The 14,524-nt window shown below is 45.4% G+C and overlaps 1 protein-coding gene across 5 annotated transcripts in view; it reads right to left on the bottom strand.

Moving 5' to 3' along the window:
- frmd4ba (FERM domain containing 4Ba) overlaps window positions 1–14,524 on the bottom strand; it is a 65,285-nt gene that overhangs the window by 6,314 nt on the left and 44,447 nt on the right. For 3 of the 5 annotated variants that reach the window (XM_070445546.1, XM_023996177.2, XM_023996179.2), the window contains exons 8-16: window positions 10,220–10,303; window positions 9,239–9,304; window positions 8,671–8,728; window positions 7,837–7,923; window positions 2,156–2,232; window positions 1,294–1,432; window positions 520–661; window positions 256–389; window positions 44–160 (exon numbers count right to left, since the gene is read on the bottom strand). In XM_070445546.1, coding sequence (XP_070301647.1) covers window positions 44–160; window positions 256–389; window positions 520–661; window positions 1,294–1,432; window positions 2,156–2,232; window positions 7,837–7,923; window positions 8,671–8,728; window positions 9,239–9,304; window positions 10,220–10,303 — 904 coding nt within the window. The remainder of the gene's footprint in view (window positions 1–43; window positions 161–255; window positions 390–519; window positions 662–1,293; window positions 1,433–2,155; window positions 2,233–7,836; window positions 7,924–8,670; window positions 8,729–9,238; window positions 9,305–10,219; window positions 10,304–14,524) is intronic. The other 2 variants (XM_070445547.1, XM_070445548.1) reach the window with 2 other exon arrangements.

Below are 14,524 nucleotides of genomic sequence, written 5' to 3'. Positions count from 1 at the left end.
CTTATGACAGCCAGCGCTCCCATCCTGTGACTGCCACACTAACCGCGTCATAGGGGAAGAGGTCGTCCAGTTTGAAGGCTGTCCCCATGCGCCGACGGACCACGGGGGGCTTCTCACCCGAGGCTAGAGGGTACTCTTTAGGCAGACTGCCTGTCAGCTCCTGGAGGAACAAAACAACAAAAAAACAGAACATATCAGCTGGGATATAATCTACTTGGAATCATGAAAGACCTTGAGAATGCTAAAGATGCTTACAGCTTCACGCAGGCATATCTTCTTGAGCTCCTCCAGTTTCTGAGTTAGAGTATCCTGCAGATCCTTCCGTTTCTTCTTCAGGTCAGCAATCTTTTCCTTCTTCTGTTCCTCGCTCACCTCAGAGTCTGCTGATCCTGCAACAGGCAGGCATTATATTTAGACCATGATGACCACTAATTTCATCGAATCTAATCATCATTTGTCTTAAATGGGAGTCTATAAGACATATGTCCATTCAGCGTAGTTCATTAGCTTATTGTCTACCTGCTGAGATGAGGGATCCGTTGCTGGCCATGATGAGCTGGTCTTTACTCTCTAAGCTGGACAGCTTACTGATCCTGGGCGCTCTGATCTCGGTCAGGTCCATGGTGATGTCATTCAAACTTCTGGCTGTGGCAACTTTGGACTGGAGAGAGAGACAAGGAGAGAAGATAAAGTCAGTATTTCATCTTAATGATTGTGCAGTGCGATGAGAGACCCGTTTGCATGCTTCAGTTTAGGCTGGGAGCGGAGCTCGGTCTCTCTGTCATTAATCAGCCTCAGCACTATTCCTGGATGAGCACTGGTAGAAGCCCTATCTGCTTCTGGAAGGCAATTTTTTTTGTTGTTGACTGCAGCCACACGTGCACTCATTCACCCCYTCGGAACAAATCTCATCGCTCACACTCAACTTGGAAACGATAGCAATGCACAACAACCTACTAAAATATGCACAATCTAAACAAACACATCCAAAAAGACCCTTCCGTTGATTCATCAAATAAAAACAGCAACGCAACTCAGCATTACTTCTAGAATCATATAGCCAAGCTTGGGCTAGTCTAACAATAGTACAACATACATAAGATACTGGGGCAGAGACATGTTAGCAACCGGGAGGAGTAAAAGGTAAAGACAAGCCAGATGTGCATGGTGGAGTGGAGAGATGGTGTGTGGAGATAGATCCGATAGCGTGGTGAGGGTGATGAGGCCTTGAGATAAGGCTAGGAACAGCATAGAGCCTCCAGATGCAGGGGGGAGTGAAGAGAAGACACTCACTTTGCTCTGCTTCCTGTCCAAATAGAACTGGTGCTGACTGATGGCCATGACCCAGATGGTCTTAATCAGAGAGTGGCTGGCATACCACGAGTGGATGACCGATCCGGTCTGCCCGAATGTACGCCTGGACACTGTCCTTCTGTGGATTAACGGAGACAGATAGACACACACATTTTTAAATCACTCATGTTACTGCTAGGAGTAATGTAATCTCTTTAATCCAGACTGGGAATACCTGGATCTCACGTGTAGATACACTTTTAATAACATGATATGATGGGTACTGATATCAGAATCATACACAAATCAGGGATTACAAAAACAATTCYTCGCATAAACTCACTCAGCATCCAAATTAAATCTCATGACTGGTTCTGTAATTCAATACATTCATGGCGGAGAGATAGAGCAACATTAGGTTGGTTTTGCACCAGTGATTTTTAATTACAGCCAAGCTGGCTAGCAGCACCATATTAAACCTGTGATCAAGCACCGAGGCTAGAAGTGCCGCAATGTCCCGAGAACACAGACGGCAGCAGTCCTTTACAGCAGGAAGGAAGGCCTTCATTTGTGACTAGCAGGTTGTTGTATTGGAGACAGCTCATTAACACTAGGCTCTGAAAAGGGCTCGAGGCAGCAGACAGACAACTAAGGCTTCGGATACCAGTTGTAACGTTTCCGAAAGGCTAGTATTGAAATGTAAGGAGTGATTTCTGGGTCTAGTCCAGTAGGCACAAAACGTTTTGAGGCGCTTCAGCAACCTGTCCAATAACATTTTCCAGTTCATTTTTTTTTTTGCCATGTCAGGCCCAACAGAACATGACCCAGGATCGATCGATGTATCCAGTATCGGTTTTCTCACCTGTGAGGGTCGTTCACCTCCACTGCAAATTTCTTCTCACGGAAATACAAATTATCGAGCTGCTTCCACTGAAACAACTGCAGACAGAGAAAAACAGGACACACCACTCAGTACATAGTATACGGGACCATGCCTTGTTTGAGTGAGTGCAGACCTACAAAGAGATGTGGTTTGATACATCGCTGCATGAAAACAAACATTTACATCCTTATTCATTCCAAAGTGCTTGAGGCGTCCAATATGTGTACCATCGAAACACAAAGAAAATGCCACAAGCATGGATAAACACTCTTCGCTTTGTCCCAGACACACCAGCCTTTCTCTTGGCCCTTCCTCGTTAAATCCCAGTGAACTTGCAACATTAACAGCAGCAGCTGTGAACAGAGGACAGCCACTCAGTCAGGTGGAAGGTCAATTTAGTTACTACTCAGTAATGAAGCCAGTGCAGAGAGCAAGACTTGCCTAGCTGAAAACTAAGCCTCTCATTTCATTCTGCCTGAAGGGAGAATGAAAACAGGGCAAGAAGGAGTGCACTTTAGTCAGGGTGAAACATCTGCTTACGGTGAAAACGGGATTTCTTTAGAGAGTTGGAGCTCTCATGTTCTGTGAGAAACAGAGAATCCACCACTAACACCAGAATCCGGGGGTGTAGATTTATGACAGAGGGTCTAAATAAACATTCTCTACCAGGTACCGGCGAGCCAGGCAGACAGTCAGAGCTCTAAATAATAGAACACATTATCCTGGACTACAGCGGCATATGGGTAATATATCATAGACTACCTACAGTCCTCAGCGAGAAATCAAAATCATCTCACAAGAAGCCCAGCCCATGACACTGTACTATGTAGCATACATCACAGTGTATATTGGCTATTCTTTCACTCCTCTCTGATCTGAAAACTGCTCTTAGTACTTTTTTAAATGATACCACAACAGCAACCTGTTTTTTATTTATTTATTTATTTAAAACAGGTTCTACATGTTGCCAGTATACTGTCAGTCTGGTGTAAAATGGTGGATTACACAGCACGTTAACATACAGTTACTAACAGGTAACCCCAAAAAACTGAATGACAACAAAATAACAACTGAATATATCTTAAACTACCTAGTCAGGTAAATGGGAACAAAATGGAGGGCTTACCAAAGCAGGTTTTAGTGCTTATTAAATCCCTGGTGAATTATCAGGGTGCTGTTGAGCCCTCTGGATGTTTCCCACAGGGCTAGAGACTTCTTTGAACAATACGCTCTTGTCTGTTCTCAGGCAGCCAGAAAGGTGTTGGAAGAGTTTCAGCTGAGCAGGCTCCACCCCTCTCCCCCCACCTCCTCTGACATCACAAACACCTCACCCAGCTTGCACCTCTCTCTCTCAAATTCTCTCTGTGTTACTCACTCGATCACTCACTTCCTCTTCAGTCAAACCTGATGAACAGGTTGTGTACAGTGCACACAAAGGTATTCTACCTCATTTTCTGAGAACTGACCGTTGTTACCCTCGTTCAGTCTGCTTCAGTTCCGTTTATCCACACATCTTAGATTAGCCTTCTAGTCATACCTGACCCGTAGCACCTTCATTACCCTCTGTGATGTTGTTCTGTGTTCTATATACCTTGCCAACCCCTGTTGTTTGTAGTGCCATCAACTCCAGCCTCCCATCGCTCCCCTAAGGCAAATATGTCAGGAATCTACTACTTTGGTCTAATCATTAATAGCAGGCCCCTCCCTCACCTCGCTGTGAATACAGTACAGCGCTCGGTCAGTTCTTAGAACCGGGCCCTACCTGACAAGGAAGAATCTCTCATTACACCTCTAAAGCCAGTTACTTAAACCAGCAAACCAAACTACCACAAGGTAGTCTTCAAAGAAAAAATGTAACACAAACTCTGCAACTGACAAAACAAATGCTGTAGCCAATAACATTTAGTATATTAGGTAGCAATGTTTCACAAGATAATAGTTCAGACTTCAAGACTTTAGCCCCCCCCCCCCCAAAAAGCAAAGAGGTAGTAGTTTATGATTTACAGACTGTAAAGAGAAGCATCTCCAGAGATCCGGAGTAGTAAAGTCATCCAGTTTCTCCATTGATGCTCCAGATGATACTGCAAGCCTAGCCTAATCAATTAGATTCCTAGTCTCACCGTGGATTGGGAGCATGGTAATTACTGAACAATGAGAACCAGCAGCCTCCATACTTCCCACAGGCTCGTCCCATTGTGGGGGACACCCCTCTTCAATTCACAAACCCCCTGGCCACTTAATACTCAATTAATAGTAGAGCACATTCAGAAAAGACACCGATAAGTCATATTTACGTAACTAGGTCATTTAATCATTTCAACACACACATTTAATAGGTGCTCAAGTGTGGCCGATGGTAGTGACTGCCAAAATATGTAAAAAATGTGACACCTCAAACTCTGATTACAAGACCACACTGTCTAGACAGAGAACAGTCCAAGACAGTGCTGCTAACAGCCTTCAAACCAACACCAAAACTAAACACGAGGTGAAAATGGTGGAGAGACACCGTTCAGTCATCTGGAGTACAGAACAGTAGTTCCCCCATCTCGGTCTAATTTCAGTTGTTACACTTCTCATTAGAGGCTGAGCCCATGCCAAAATGCCTGTTGTCATAGATAGTTCCAGAACTTTCTGATCCAGACCCAACCCTGAACCCACAACAACCACCCCAGACCACCCCCCAGGGCTTTGTGACTTGACAGAGTCATTTCTGAGGATTAAAAAAAAATGATTGTGTGTCAAAGGCCGTGACTCGCACCCCTATGCAGGATGCGTACGGCCACACCCTTCTCATACCATGTCACATGGCACGCTGGCTGGTAACACGGAACATTTCCACCAGAAGCATGACGGGAGAGATTGCTACAGTCGACTAGACTCCATAAACACGCATTAAGGCTATGACTTTAACCCAATATATACTAGGGTGAAAGAAGTGTGAAAATGGCTTGTATGTGGAATGGATTTGTATGGTCCACTGCCACAGCTGGCATTCGATTTTAACACCCTTTTAAATATTTGAGCAGTCTTTTACTGTTCCAAGACCAAAATGTATGGTCTGTCATATGATCATTACCGAAATAATTTCAACCTTACTGAGCTGTGCTTACATTGGTTGATCATATATCTGGACCTGCAAGTGATTGTTAATTTATTTATTATTTAAAAAAAAACGCATACAGAGAGAGACAGAGCTCATGAATGATTCAAGCCTGTATGAATCAAGCTGGGCTCTAAAAGCTCTCTACATCACGGATGCTTGCTCCTCCGACCATCTTAGAAATCACTTTTCATTTATAGTACAGCTTTTGTGTAAAATGTGGTGCTCTAGCATACATATGATTCTCCTGTATGGTCTTCAGTACTCTACCCATTCAAATGCAAACTTCCCTTCTTCCATAGTCGTGGTATGCTTGAACACGCAGTTCAATAGACAGACTATCAGAATGACATGTTGGCTACTATTGACATTTTGGTTCATCCCATTCATGACGTTGTGATGAAACTGACATCCATGAGGAGGAGGATAATGAGAGGTTAAGCTACAGTAACTCCTTTCAGCGCATGTCACTGAACTCTGGGAGAACCTCAATTAAAAGCCTTTTCATCCCGATGCCCCAAGATTTCTCAGGGGACGAGTGGAGTGCAGAAGTGGGCTCCTTCTTCTGCAGCTCCCCCTCAGCCCCCTCCCAGCCTCCCAAGCGTCTCTCAGCCCCCCTGCCAAGGTGATTGTGTTTTATTACTTGATCAATTGTTTGCTCTCCAAGAGACAAAACACACACAATGACAGGCAGCTTTGCATAATGAGCGCGGCATGCTGGGAGAAGTGCAGAGGGGGGCTGCGCTGAATACAAAGGCCGCCAGCCTCAACAGGACGTACTATCAATATTATACCAGATGACAGGCCCTTCTAGAACAGCGGCTAGAGTTGTGTACTAAACAAAAAAAGCATGTAAAAATTTTAAAAGTCCACCCTTTCACCAAGGGATTGCTGAGGAGGAGTTTTGGCATGAATGCACCCTCCCTTTATGGTCAGTGGGTTGGGTTGGTCTGGGTGGAGCATGGTTCTCTCTCAGAGCAGAGCGCCCCTCACAGAGACAGCCCAGTCTGGCTTGGTGCCAGCTCCTCCAGCCCCAGAGCCCTGCCTGCCTGCCTGCTCCCCATGGCGCGCCATAATTACACCTTCCACTGGGAGGGCTGCTGGGAAAGGAGCTGCGATATGCTGGGTTTAATAAGTGGGACATGTCCATTAATGCCTTGGCATCCGCTGCAACAGCACATCCAGCTGTGTCAACAGGTGTACACAACATGGAACAGATAAGACACATACTAGTAATGAAGCTGGCCGAGGAAAACACACAAGACAAAACGTGCATAGAAAGTAACATAACAATCCCCTGAAAATAGAGTGGGTGAGACGTAGGGCTGGGAATGGCCAGGGACCTCACGATATGATATTATCACGATTCTTAGGTGCCGATACGATATGTATTGCGATTCTACATGGATTGTGGATTGGAAATAAAAGTGCTGAAAATAAATACTGGACTTTTGCTGCAGGTACAGCCAACTAGCGCAAAAATAATATTGCGTTATGTAATTATCGATTCCCCCCCTCACTAGTGAGCAGAGGATGTTTAGAGGGATAATGATAGAGTAGAGAACAATCTTTATTTCAAAAGTAGCATTTTCTTTATTTAAAAAGGCCAAAACTGTAACTTTGTTTCATATTTGTAATCACAGTCGTAGTTATTACCATTACACCCTAAATGAGGAATCTTATCTTTCCCTTTCAAGACAATTTGATGCACATCTACATACATGGGCTCTGATACGTTTTAGTTTGAAACGATTCGGTGTGAATCAGTTTGATTAGAGGAACGATCTGGCGCAATATGATTCCAGGCACTAACATTTGTTACATAAACACATTGATTTTCCATTCTAAATGAAAACCTGCTGCTGATGGAGCTCATGAGCTTGGCCTCTCTGAGCGCAATCTGTCTGAGCCAACAACAAAAGCGTGTGTATAAATGATGTCTATGGCGTATGTAGGCACCTGAGCATAGCCATAAGGGAAACTGGGCATCTACCACCCCGTTATCAGTTAGAGAAGGAGGGAGACATATTCTTTTGAGCATGGTGAAGTTATTCATTAGACTTTGGATGGTGTATCAATACAACCAATCACTACAAAGATACAGGCGTCCTTCCTAACTCGGTTGCCGGAGAGGAAGAAAACCGCTCAGGGATTTCACCATGAGGCCAATGGTGACTAAAAACAGTTTAATGGCTATGATAGGAGAAAACTGAGGATGGATAAACATTGTAGTTACTCCATAAAACTAACCTGATTTTTCACCTAGTCGGCTCGGGATTCGAACTAGCAACCTTCAGGTTACTGGCCCAACACCCTAACCGCTAAGCTACCTGCCGCCGCTACCTGCCACACCCACATTGATAACACAATTTTACCTCCCTTTCCTCCCTCTCTTTTTCCACTTTTCCATGACACTGGCCAAGAACAAGCTTTTTGTTGCCTTTATTTACAGTTTGGTGGCTTATTAACCAGAGGAGTGGGGGTGGGTGTTGAGATGGAGCATAGGAATGACAAAAGGAACAAAAGCCACAAGACATACAAAGGGAGGCCAACCTACCTTCCGAGGTTTCAACTTGTCCTGTAAATCGTACTGTCCGATGCCTTTATAGCTGACTCCCAGCCACCACGGTAGGCCCTGCTTGTCCTGTTGAGAAGGCAAGGCACACCACTCATTAAGAGCAGCTTCAGTGGTACAGTTTTAAACTAAGGGCCATTACTGTGGCAATTACCCCATTAGGCTAGCAGCACAAAGGAAGATCAAATACATTGAAGCAGCCCTAAAAATCAACAGCATGAGGGAGTCATTTTAACACCAGCGTTTGATGTGCTCAGACACCCTGCTTTAATGAGTGAGTTGGGAGGTGGCTGGGGCTCTGGGAGAGAGAGGGATCACTCAGTCATCAGTTAACTAAGCATGCGGCCGGAGCAAACAACCAGCTTAAGTCCCCAATCAGCCTCCAGAGGGAAAATGGCTGTATTTCTATAGGAAATAACTACTTCTTAATAGGGTTGTCATAACACCAGTATCACGATACTCAGAGGTATCGTGGCAAGGAAACCAAACATGAAGCGGACTGAATTTCTTGAGTAAAACAGCCGTAATGTTGGAAACAAGCAGCCTTATGTTGTCATCAGAATCACATGTTTTTTTCCAAAGCTATAGCACACAATATTTTCCATACAGTAGGTTTCTTAAAGGACCAAAGAGTTTAGCCTGCTTTGTGTTTTCCTTTTTTCCAATGGAAAATCAGGTATTGTAGTATCGCGATACTGGTATCGTGACAACTCTACTTCTTAATCTCAAACAATGTTAGTCAGATGGGAACGCAAACATGAACACAACAGTACAGATGTTGTATGCCTTCTGTTTGATACAGAGTGCAGCTCTTACCTTTACTGGATAATAATGGACTCCATATGTAGGGAGGGACTCAACTAAGGCCAAATACCTTCAAAACAGAGGGAGACACGTTAGCAGTAATTCAGGCAGTTACACTTCATCAATGTCTGTGAGCGGCCATTGCACAGAGGTTAGAATGGCTTTAAGCCCCATTTAAGCCCCAGTCATTTAGCAGACTGTCATTTACAGTGGCAGAGCCATCGATTTCTGTACATGGCCTTGACAGAGAGAAGGACAGTCCACTGATCGACTCAAATCATACACCCCGGGTGTGGATGACCTCGCTAGGCTAATCTCTCCCAGGTAAAACAAAGCAGACCACTGCCACACACTTCTGGCTGCCCACAGTAAGAGCTAGCTGTCCCCTAATTAAATGACACATTCTGGTAGCGCAACAGCAATCCCCTTTAAACAACAACAGCCAGGAGTAGCCTCTACAGAGGGGGCTGCGGAGGGAGCAGTGCTGATGAACGTGCTGGACTAGAGGTGCACAGCAGCTCATTTCCTCCATGCACTTGACCCAGATGAACATAAAAGGATAATTCAGTACGTTACTTACTGCACAATGGCTTGCCCTCTGCTGAGGCCCTTCAGGTTCTCGTGGCACTCGATCACTCGGTCTTCACTGTAACAGAGAAATAAAAGCTGTAATGATTAATCCATCACCGATTGTAACATCCCCAAACTGAGGGATGTGGTGAGACAGTCCTTCCCTGACACACATTCTGCCTGTTCATGCAGACAATTCTGGCTGGCCTACGGACCTGGCCAGCCAATGGATCTCATTTCTCTCTCTCAGCTTCCACACACATCCCATCTCATTCCCACTGCAATCATCCAGCATGGATTGATTCAGAGGGGTTGGGTTAAATGTGGAAGACACATTTTGGTTGAATGCATTCAGTTCTGCAACTGACTAAGTATCCCTTTTCCCTTTTCTTAACAGTATGGAGGGATTGCAGCGCGTGCGCACTCTCACACACAACCCTGTAATTCCAATCTGCCCATTGATCCAACTCCAGCTGCTGTTCATCAGTGAGCGGAGCTGCAGCCTCAGATGACTGCTGAGGCAGAAGAAGACACGGCAGCATGCACTCAAGACACTGGCACAGAGACACAGGAGCTCTAAAACAGTGCCTGACCTGGCCTCCTGCCTCCCTCCCTCTCCAGCCTAGCTCCCATGAGGACATGAAGTCAGCACCTCCCTAGCTGTGCAGGACGCACTTAGAGCAGAGCCACTGGCCAGCCAGTCTAATTAACAGAGCACTAATGAATACAGCCCATCTGAGATAAACAGGCTGCTGGTACCAAGCAGAACTCTGGGTGCACATCCACCCTCATCTGCATGGGAAAATAATTGCTTTGTGCATCCAGGTGTTAGCTACAATTAAAAACCCTTTGATGGGAATGGGAATGTGGTGGGGGAGGGGTGGTATCGACAAGGCAGTGGTCTTGTATCTATGGGACTGTGTGTAATCCACTTGGATTAATTCCCCCTGTGCATTTGTGGTTAAAGTGCTTCTAATGTGGCACTGCTTACCAGTAAGCCAGGGAGGGGTGCTCTCTCAGGACTCTGGTAGGTAGAACTGGTAGCGTATTCAGGTCCGATCTGGAGCTTTCAACACTGGAAACACACGGATAGTACAAATGATTAACAGAGTTCGTTCACAAGAACATCATTGTAGCAGTTGTTTTGACTTAAAAAAAAGGGGCATTTAAATCTTCAATATGAAAAAAATGCTCATCCAGATGCGGCACTCCTAGTGGCCGGGGAATTTAATGCAGGCAAACTTAAATCCGTTTCAACTCATTTCATTTTTAATTTAATTAAAAATTAAAAATAAAACCTCTAGACCACCTTTACTCCACAGACAGAGACGTACACAAAGCTCTTCCTCGCCTTCCATTTGGAAAATATATTTATATTTTTTATTTTCTGAGCACTTTTTACTCCTTTTTTCCCTCCCCAATTTCGTGCTATCCAATTGGTAGTTCGTCTTGTTCCATCGCTGCAACTTCCGTACAGATTCGGGAGAGGCAAAGGTCGGGAAGAGGCAAAGGTTGAGAGCCATGCGTCCTCCGAAACACGACCCCACCAAGCCGCAGTGCTTCTTGTCAAAACTGCTCGCTTAACCCGGAAACCAGCCGCACCAATGTGTCAGAAGAAACACCATACAGCTGGCGACCGAAGTCAGCGTGCATGCGCCCGGCCACAAGGAGTCGTTAGAGTGCGATGGGACAATGATACCACAGCCGGCCAAACCCTCCCCTAACCCGGACAAAGCTGGGCCAATTGTGCACTGCCTCATGAGTCTCCCAGTCGGGGCCGGCTGCGACACAGCTCGGGATCGAACCCGGATCTGTAGTGCCGCCTCTAGCACAGTGATGCAGTGCCTTAAACCGCTGCGCCACTCAGTTGAACCATTTGAAAAATCTGACCATAATTCTATCCTGCTGATTCCTGCTTACAAGCAAAAACAAAAGCAGGAAGTGCCAGTGACTCCCTCAATAAGGAAGTGGTCAGATGACGCAGATGCTACAGGACTGTTTTGCTAGCACAGACTGGAATATGTTCCCGCGATTCACCCAATGGCATTGAGTATACCAACTCAATCACCGGCTTCATCAATAAGTGCATAGACGACATCGTCCCCACAGTGACCATATGTACATATCCCAACCAGAATCCATGAATTACAGGCAACATCCACACCGAGCTAAAGGCTAGAGCTGCCGCTTTCAAGGAGCGGGACACTAATCCGGACGCTTATAAGAAATCTTGGTATGCCCTCAGATGAACCATCAAATAGGCAAAACGTCAATACAGGACTAAGATTGAATCCTACTACACTGGCTCTGAACCTCATCGGATGAGGCAAGGCTTGCAAACCATTTCAGACGACAAAGGGAAGCACAGCCGCGAGCTGCCAGTGACACGAGCCTACCAAACTGGCTTAATGGCTTTTATGCTTGCTTTGAGGCAAGCAACACTGAAGCATGCATGAGAGCATCAGCTGTTCTGGACGACTGTGTGATCACGCTCTCCGTAGCCGATGTGAGCAAGACCTTTAAACAAGGCCGCAGGGCCAGACGGATTACAACGATGTGTCCTCAGAGCATGCACAGACCAACTGGCAAGTGTCTTCACTGACATTTTCAACCTCTCCTTGACCTGTAATACCTACATGTTTCAGGCAGATCACCATAGTCCCTTGTAACCAAGAAAGCGAAGGTAACCTGCCTAAATGACTACCGCCCTGTCGGTAGCCATGAAGTGCTTTGAAAGGCTGGTCATGGCTCACATCAACATCCCAGAAACCCTAGACCCACTTCGCATACCGCCCTAACAGATCCACAGATTACGCAATCTCAAATCGCACTCCACACTGCACTTTCCCACCTGGACAAAAGGAACACCTGTGAGAATGCTGTTCATTGACTACAGTGCAGCGTTCAACACCATAGTACCCACAAAGATCATCACTAAGCTAAAACACCTTCTGCAACTGGATCCTGGACTTTCTGACTGGCCACCCCCAGGTGTTAAGGGTTGGCAACAACACATCTGCCACGCTGATCCTCAACACAATGGCCCCTCAGGGGTGCGTGCTTAGTCCCCACCCGTACTCCCTGTTCACCAACGGCTGCGTGGCCAAGCACGACTCCAACGCCATCATTAAATTTGCTGACGACACAATGGTGGTAGGCCTGATCACCGACAACGATGAGACAGCCTATAGGGAGGTCAGAGACCTGACAGTGTGCCAGGACAACAACCTCTCCCTCAACGCGAGCAAGACAAAAAGAGCTGATCGTGCACTACAGGAAAAGGAGGGCCGAACACGCCCCGATTCACATTGACAGGGCTGTAGTGGAGCGGGTCGAGAGTTAAGTTCCTTGGTGTCCACATCAACAAACTATCATGGTCCAAACACACCAAGAAAGTTGTGAAGAGGGCACAACAATGCCTTTTCCCCCTCAGAAGACTGAAAAGATTTGGCATGGGTCTTCAGATCCTCAAAAAGTTCTACAGCTGCACCAGAGAGTATCCTGACCGGTTACATCCCCGCCTGGTATGGCAACTGCTTGGCATCCGACCGTAAGGTGCTACAGAGGGTAGTGCATACAGCCCAGTATATCACTGGTGCCAAGCCTCCTGCCATCAAGGACCTAGATATTAGGCGATGTCAGAAGAAGGTACAAAACAAAAAGTCAAAGACTCTAGTCACCCAAGTCATCGACTGTCCTCTCTGCTACTGCACGGCAAGCGGTACCAGAGCACCAAGTCTAGGTCAAAAAGGCTCCTTAACAGCTTCGACCCCCAAGCCATAAGACTGCTGAACAATTAATCTAATGGCCACCTGGACTAGTTGCATTGACACCCCCCTCCCCCTTTGTTTTTACACAGCTTCTACTCTCGGTTATCTATGCATAGTCACTTTACCCCTACTTACATGTACAAATTACCTCAACTAACATGCACATTGACTCGGTACCGGTGCCAGTACCTCTTGTAAGTAAGCATTTCACGGTAAGGTCAACACCTGTTGTATTCGACGCATGTGAAAAATACAATTTTATTTGATTGTTTTAAGGTCAGGGGACATTTTAAAGGCTCCATAATAGCAACACTGCCAATTGGTCAAAATATATGTTATTATTACACTGTTTTTATACAAATGTCATTACAATATCTAATTACTAGCCTAGATCTCACTATGATGACTCTCGGAGTTCAATAAACCCCCATATCCAACAATGACACCAGAACACAGATCATACGAAATATGAATATTCAAGTATTGTATAGAGTTTGGTTGATGCGTTTGTGGTTTTACAGAACAGTTCAATTCCCAAGTCTTACAGCATGAAAGTGATAACTCATAACAAACGCAAAGGTGCAACGTCTGAACATTTTTCATATTTTTATCAGGCAGGCTATTAATGCTTCCCAACAGACTAGGCTTAATATCCACTTATGTCTTGCCAAAGTGCCTCAGTGGAAGCAGATAAGAGCCCTTTTAAGTTAAGAGGGTCTACCTTAAAAGGCAATTCAAATAGTTACATCGTGTCAAGGCCCCTTTAATGTACAGTTGCAGCCAAATACACCATTGCACTTTTTGTCCCTCCCTATTTCTTCTAAAATAAGTTGAACTTTGTCACCACACCTTACATGGATTTTAAGTTTACAATTTTAATTCCTGGGTGCTTTTTAACATGTGTTTGGGGTTGTTGTCCTGCTGGAAGACCCAAAACCTTTAAATGGAGACCGTTTTTGAACACTGGGTCGAACATTGGATTCCAACACCTGATAATCTGCTGATTACATGCAACCTTTATTTAACTAGGCAAGTCAGTTAAAGAACAAATGATTTTCAATGAAGGCCTACACCGGCCAAACCTGGACGACGCTGGGCCAATTGTGCTCCGCCCTATTGGACTCCCAATCACGGCTGGTTGTGATACATGATGCCTAGCGCACGTTCAAACCACCCTGGAATGGATCAAGAAGAAAATGTTGGAGTGGCCAGCGTAAAGTCTAGATCTGAATCACGTCCATAACCTATGGCGAGAGCTGAAAACAGCAGTTGGTGGAGGGCACCCCTCAAACATTGAACTGGAGCAGTTTGCTGCTGAAGAGTGGGCCAAAATGCCTGTAGCAGCAAGCTCATTGATGGCTCCAAAAATAATTTGTAGGCAGTTACCTTGGCCCCAGGGTGCCAATAATTTTGTCCATGCCAAAAACACTATTGGTTTTGCTATGTTGAAAATTCAATAACAAGGTGGAGACCAAAAGTTGTTTTATTATTACATTTCTACTTATTTTACTAGAAATAGGGAATTA

The sequence above is a fragment of the Salvelinus sp. IW2-2015 genome, linkage group LG11 (assembly GCF_002910315.2).
Source record: "Salvelinus sp. IW2-2015 linkage group LG11, ASM291031v2, whole genome shotgun sequence".
Lineage (NCBI taxonomy): Eukaryota > Metazoa > Chordata > Actinopteri > Salmoniformes > Salmonidae > Salvelinus > Salvelinus sp. IW2-2015.
The sequence above is the reverse complement of the archived record's forward strand: the minus strand, read 5'-3'. Positions and strand labels throughout refer to the sequence as shown.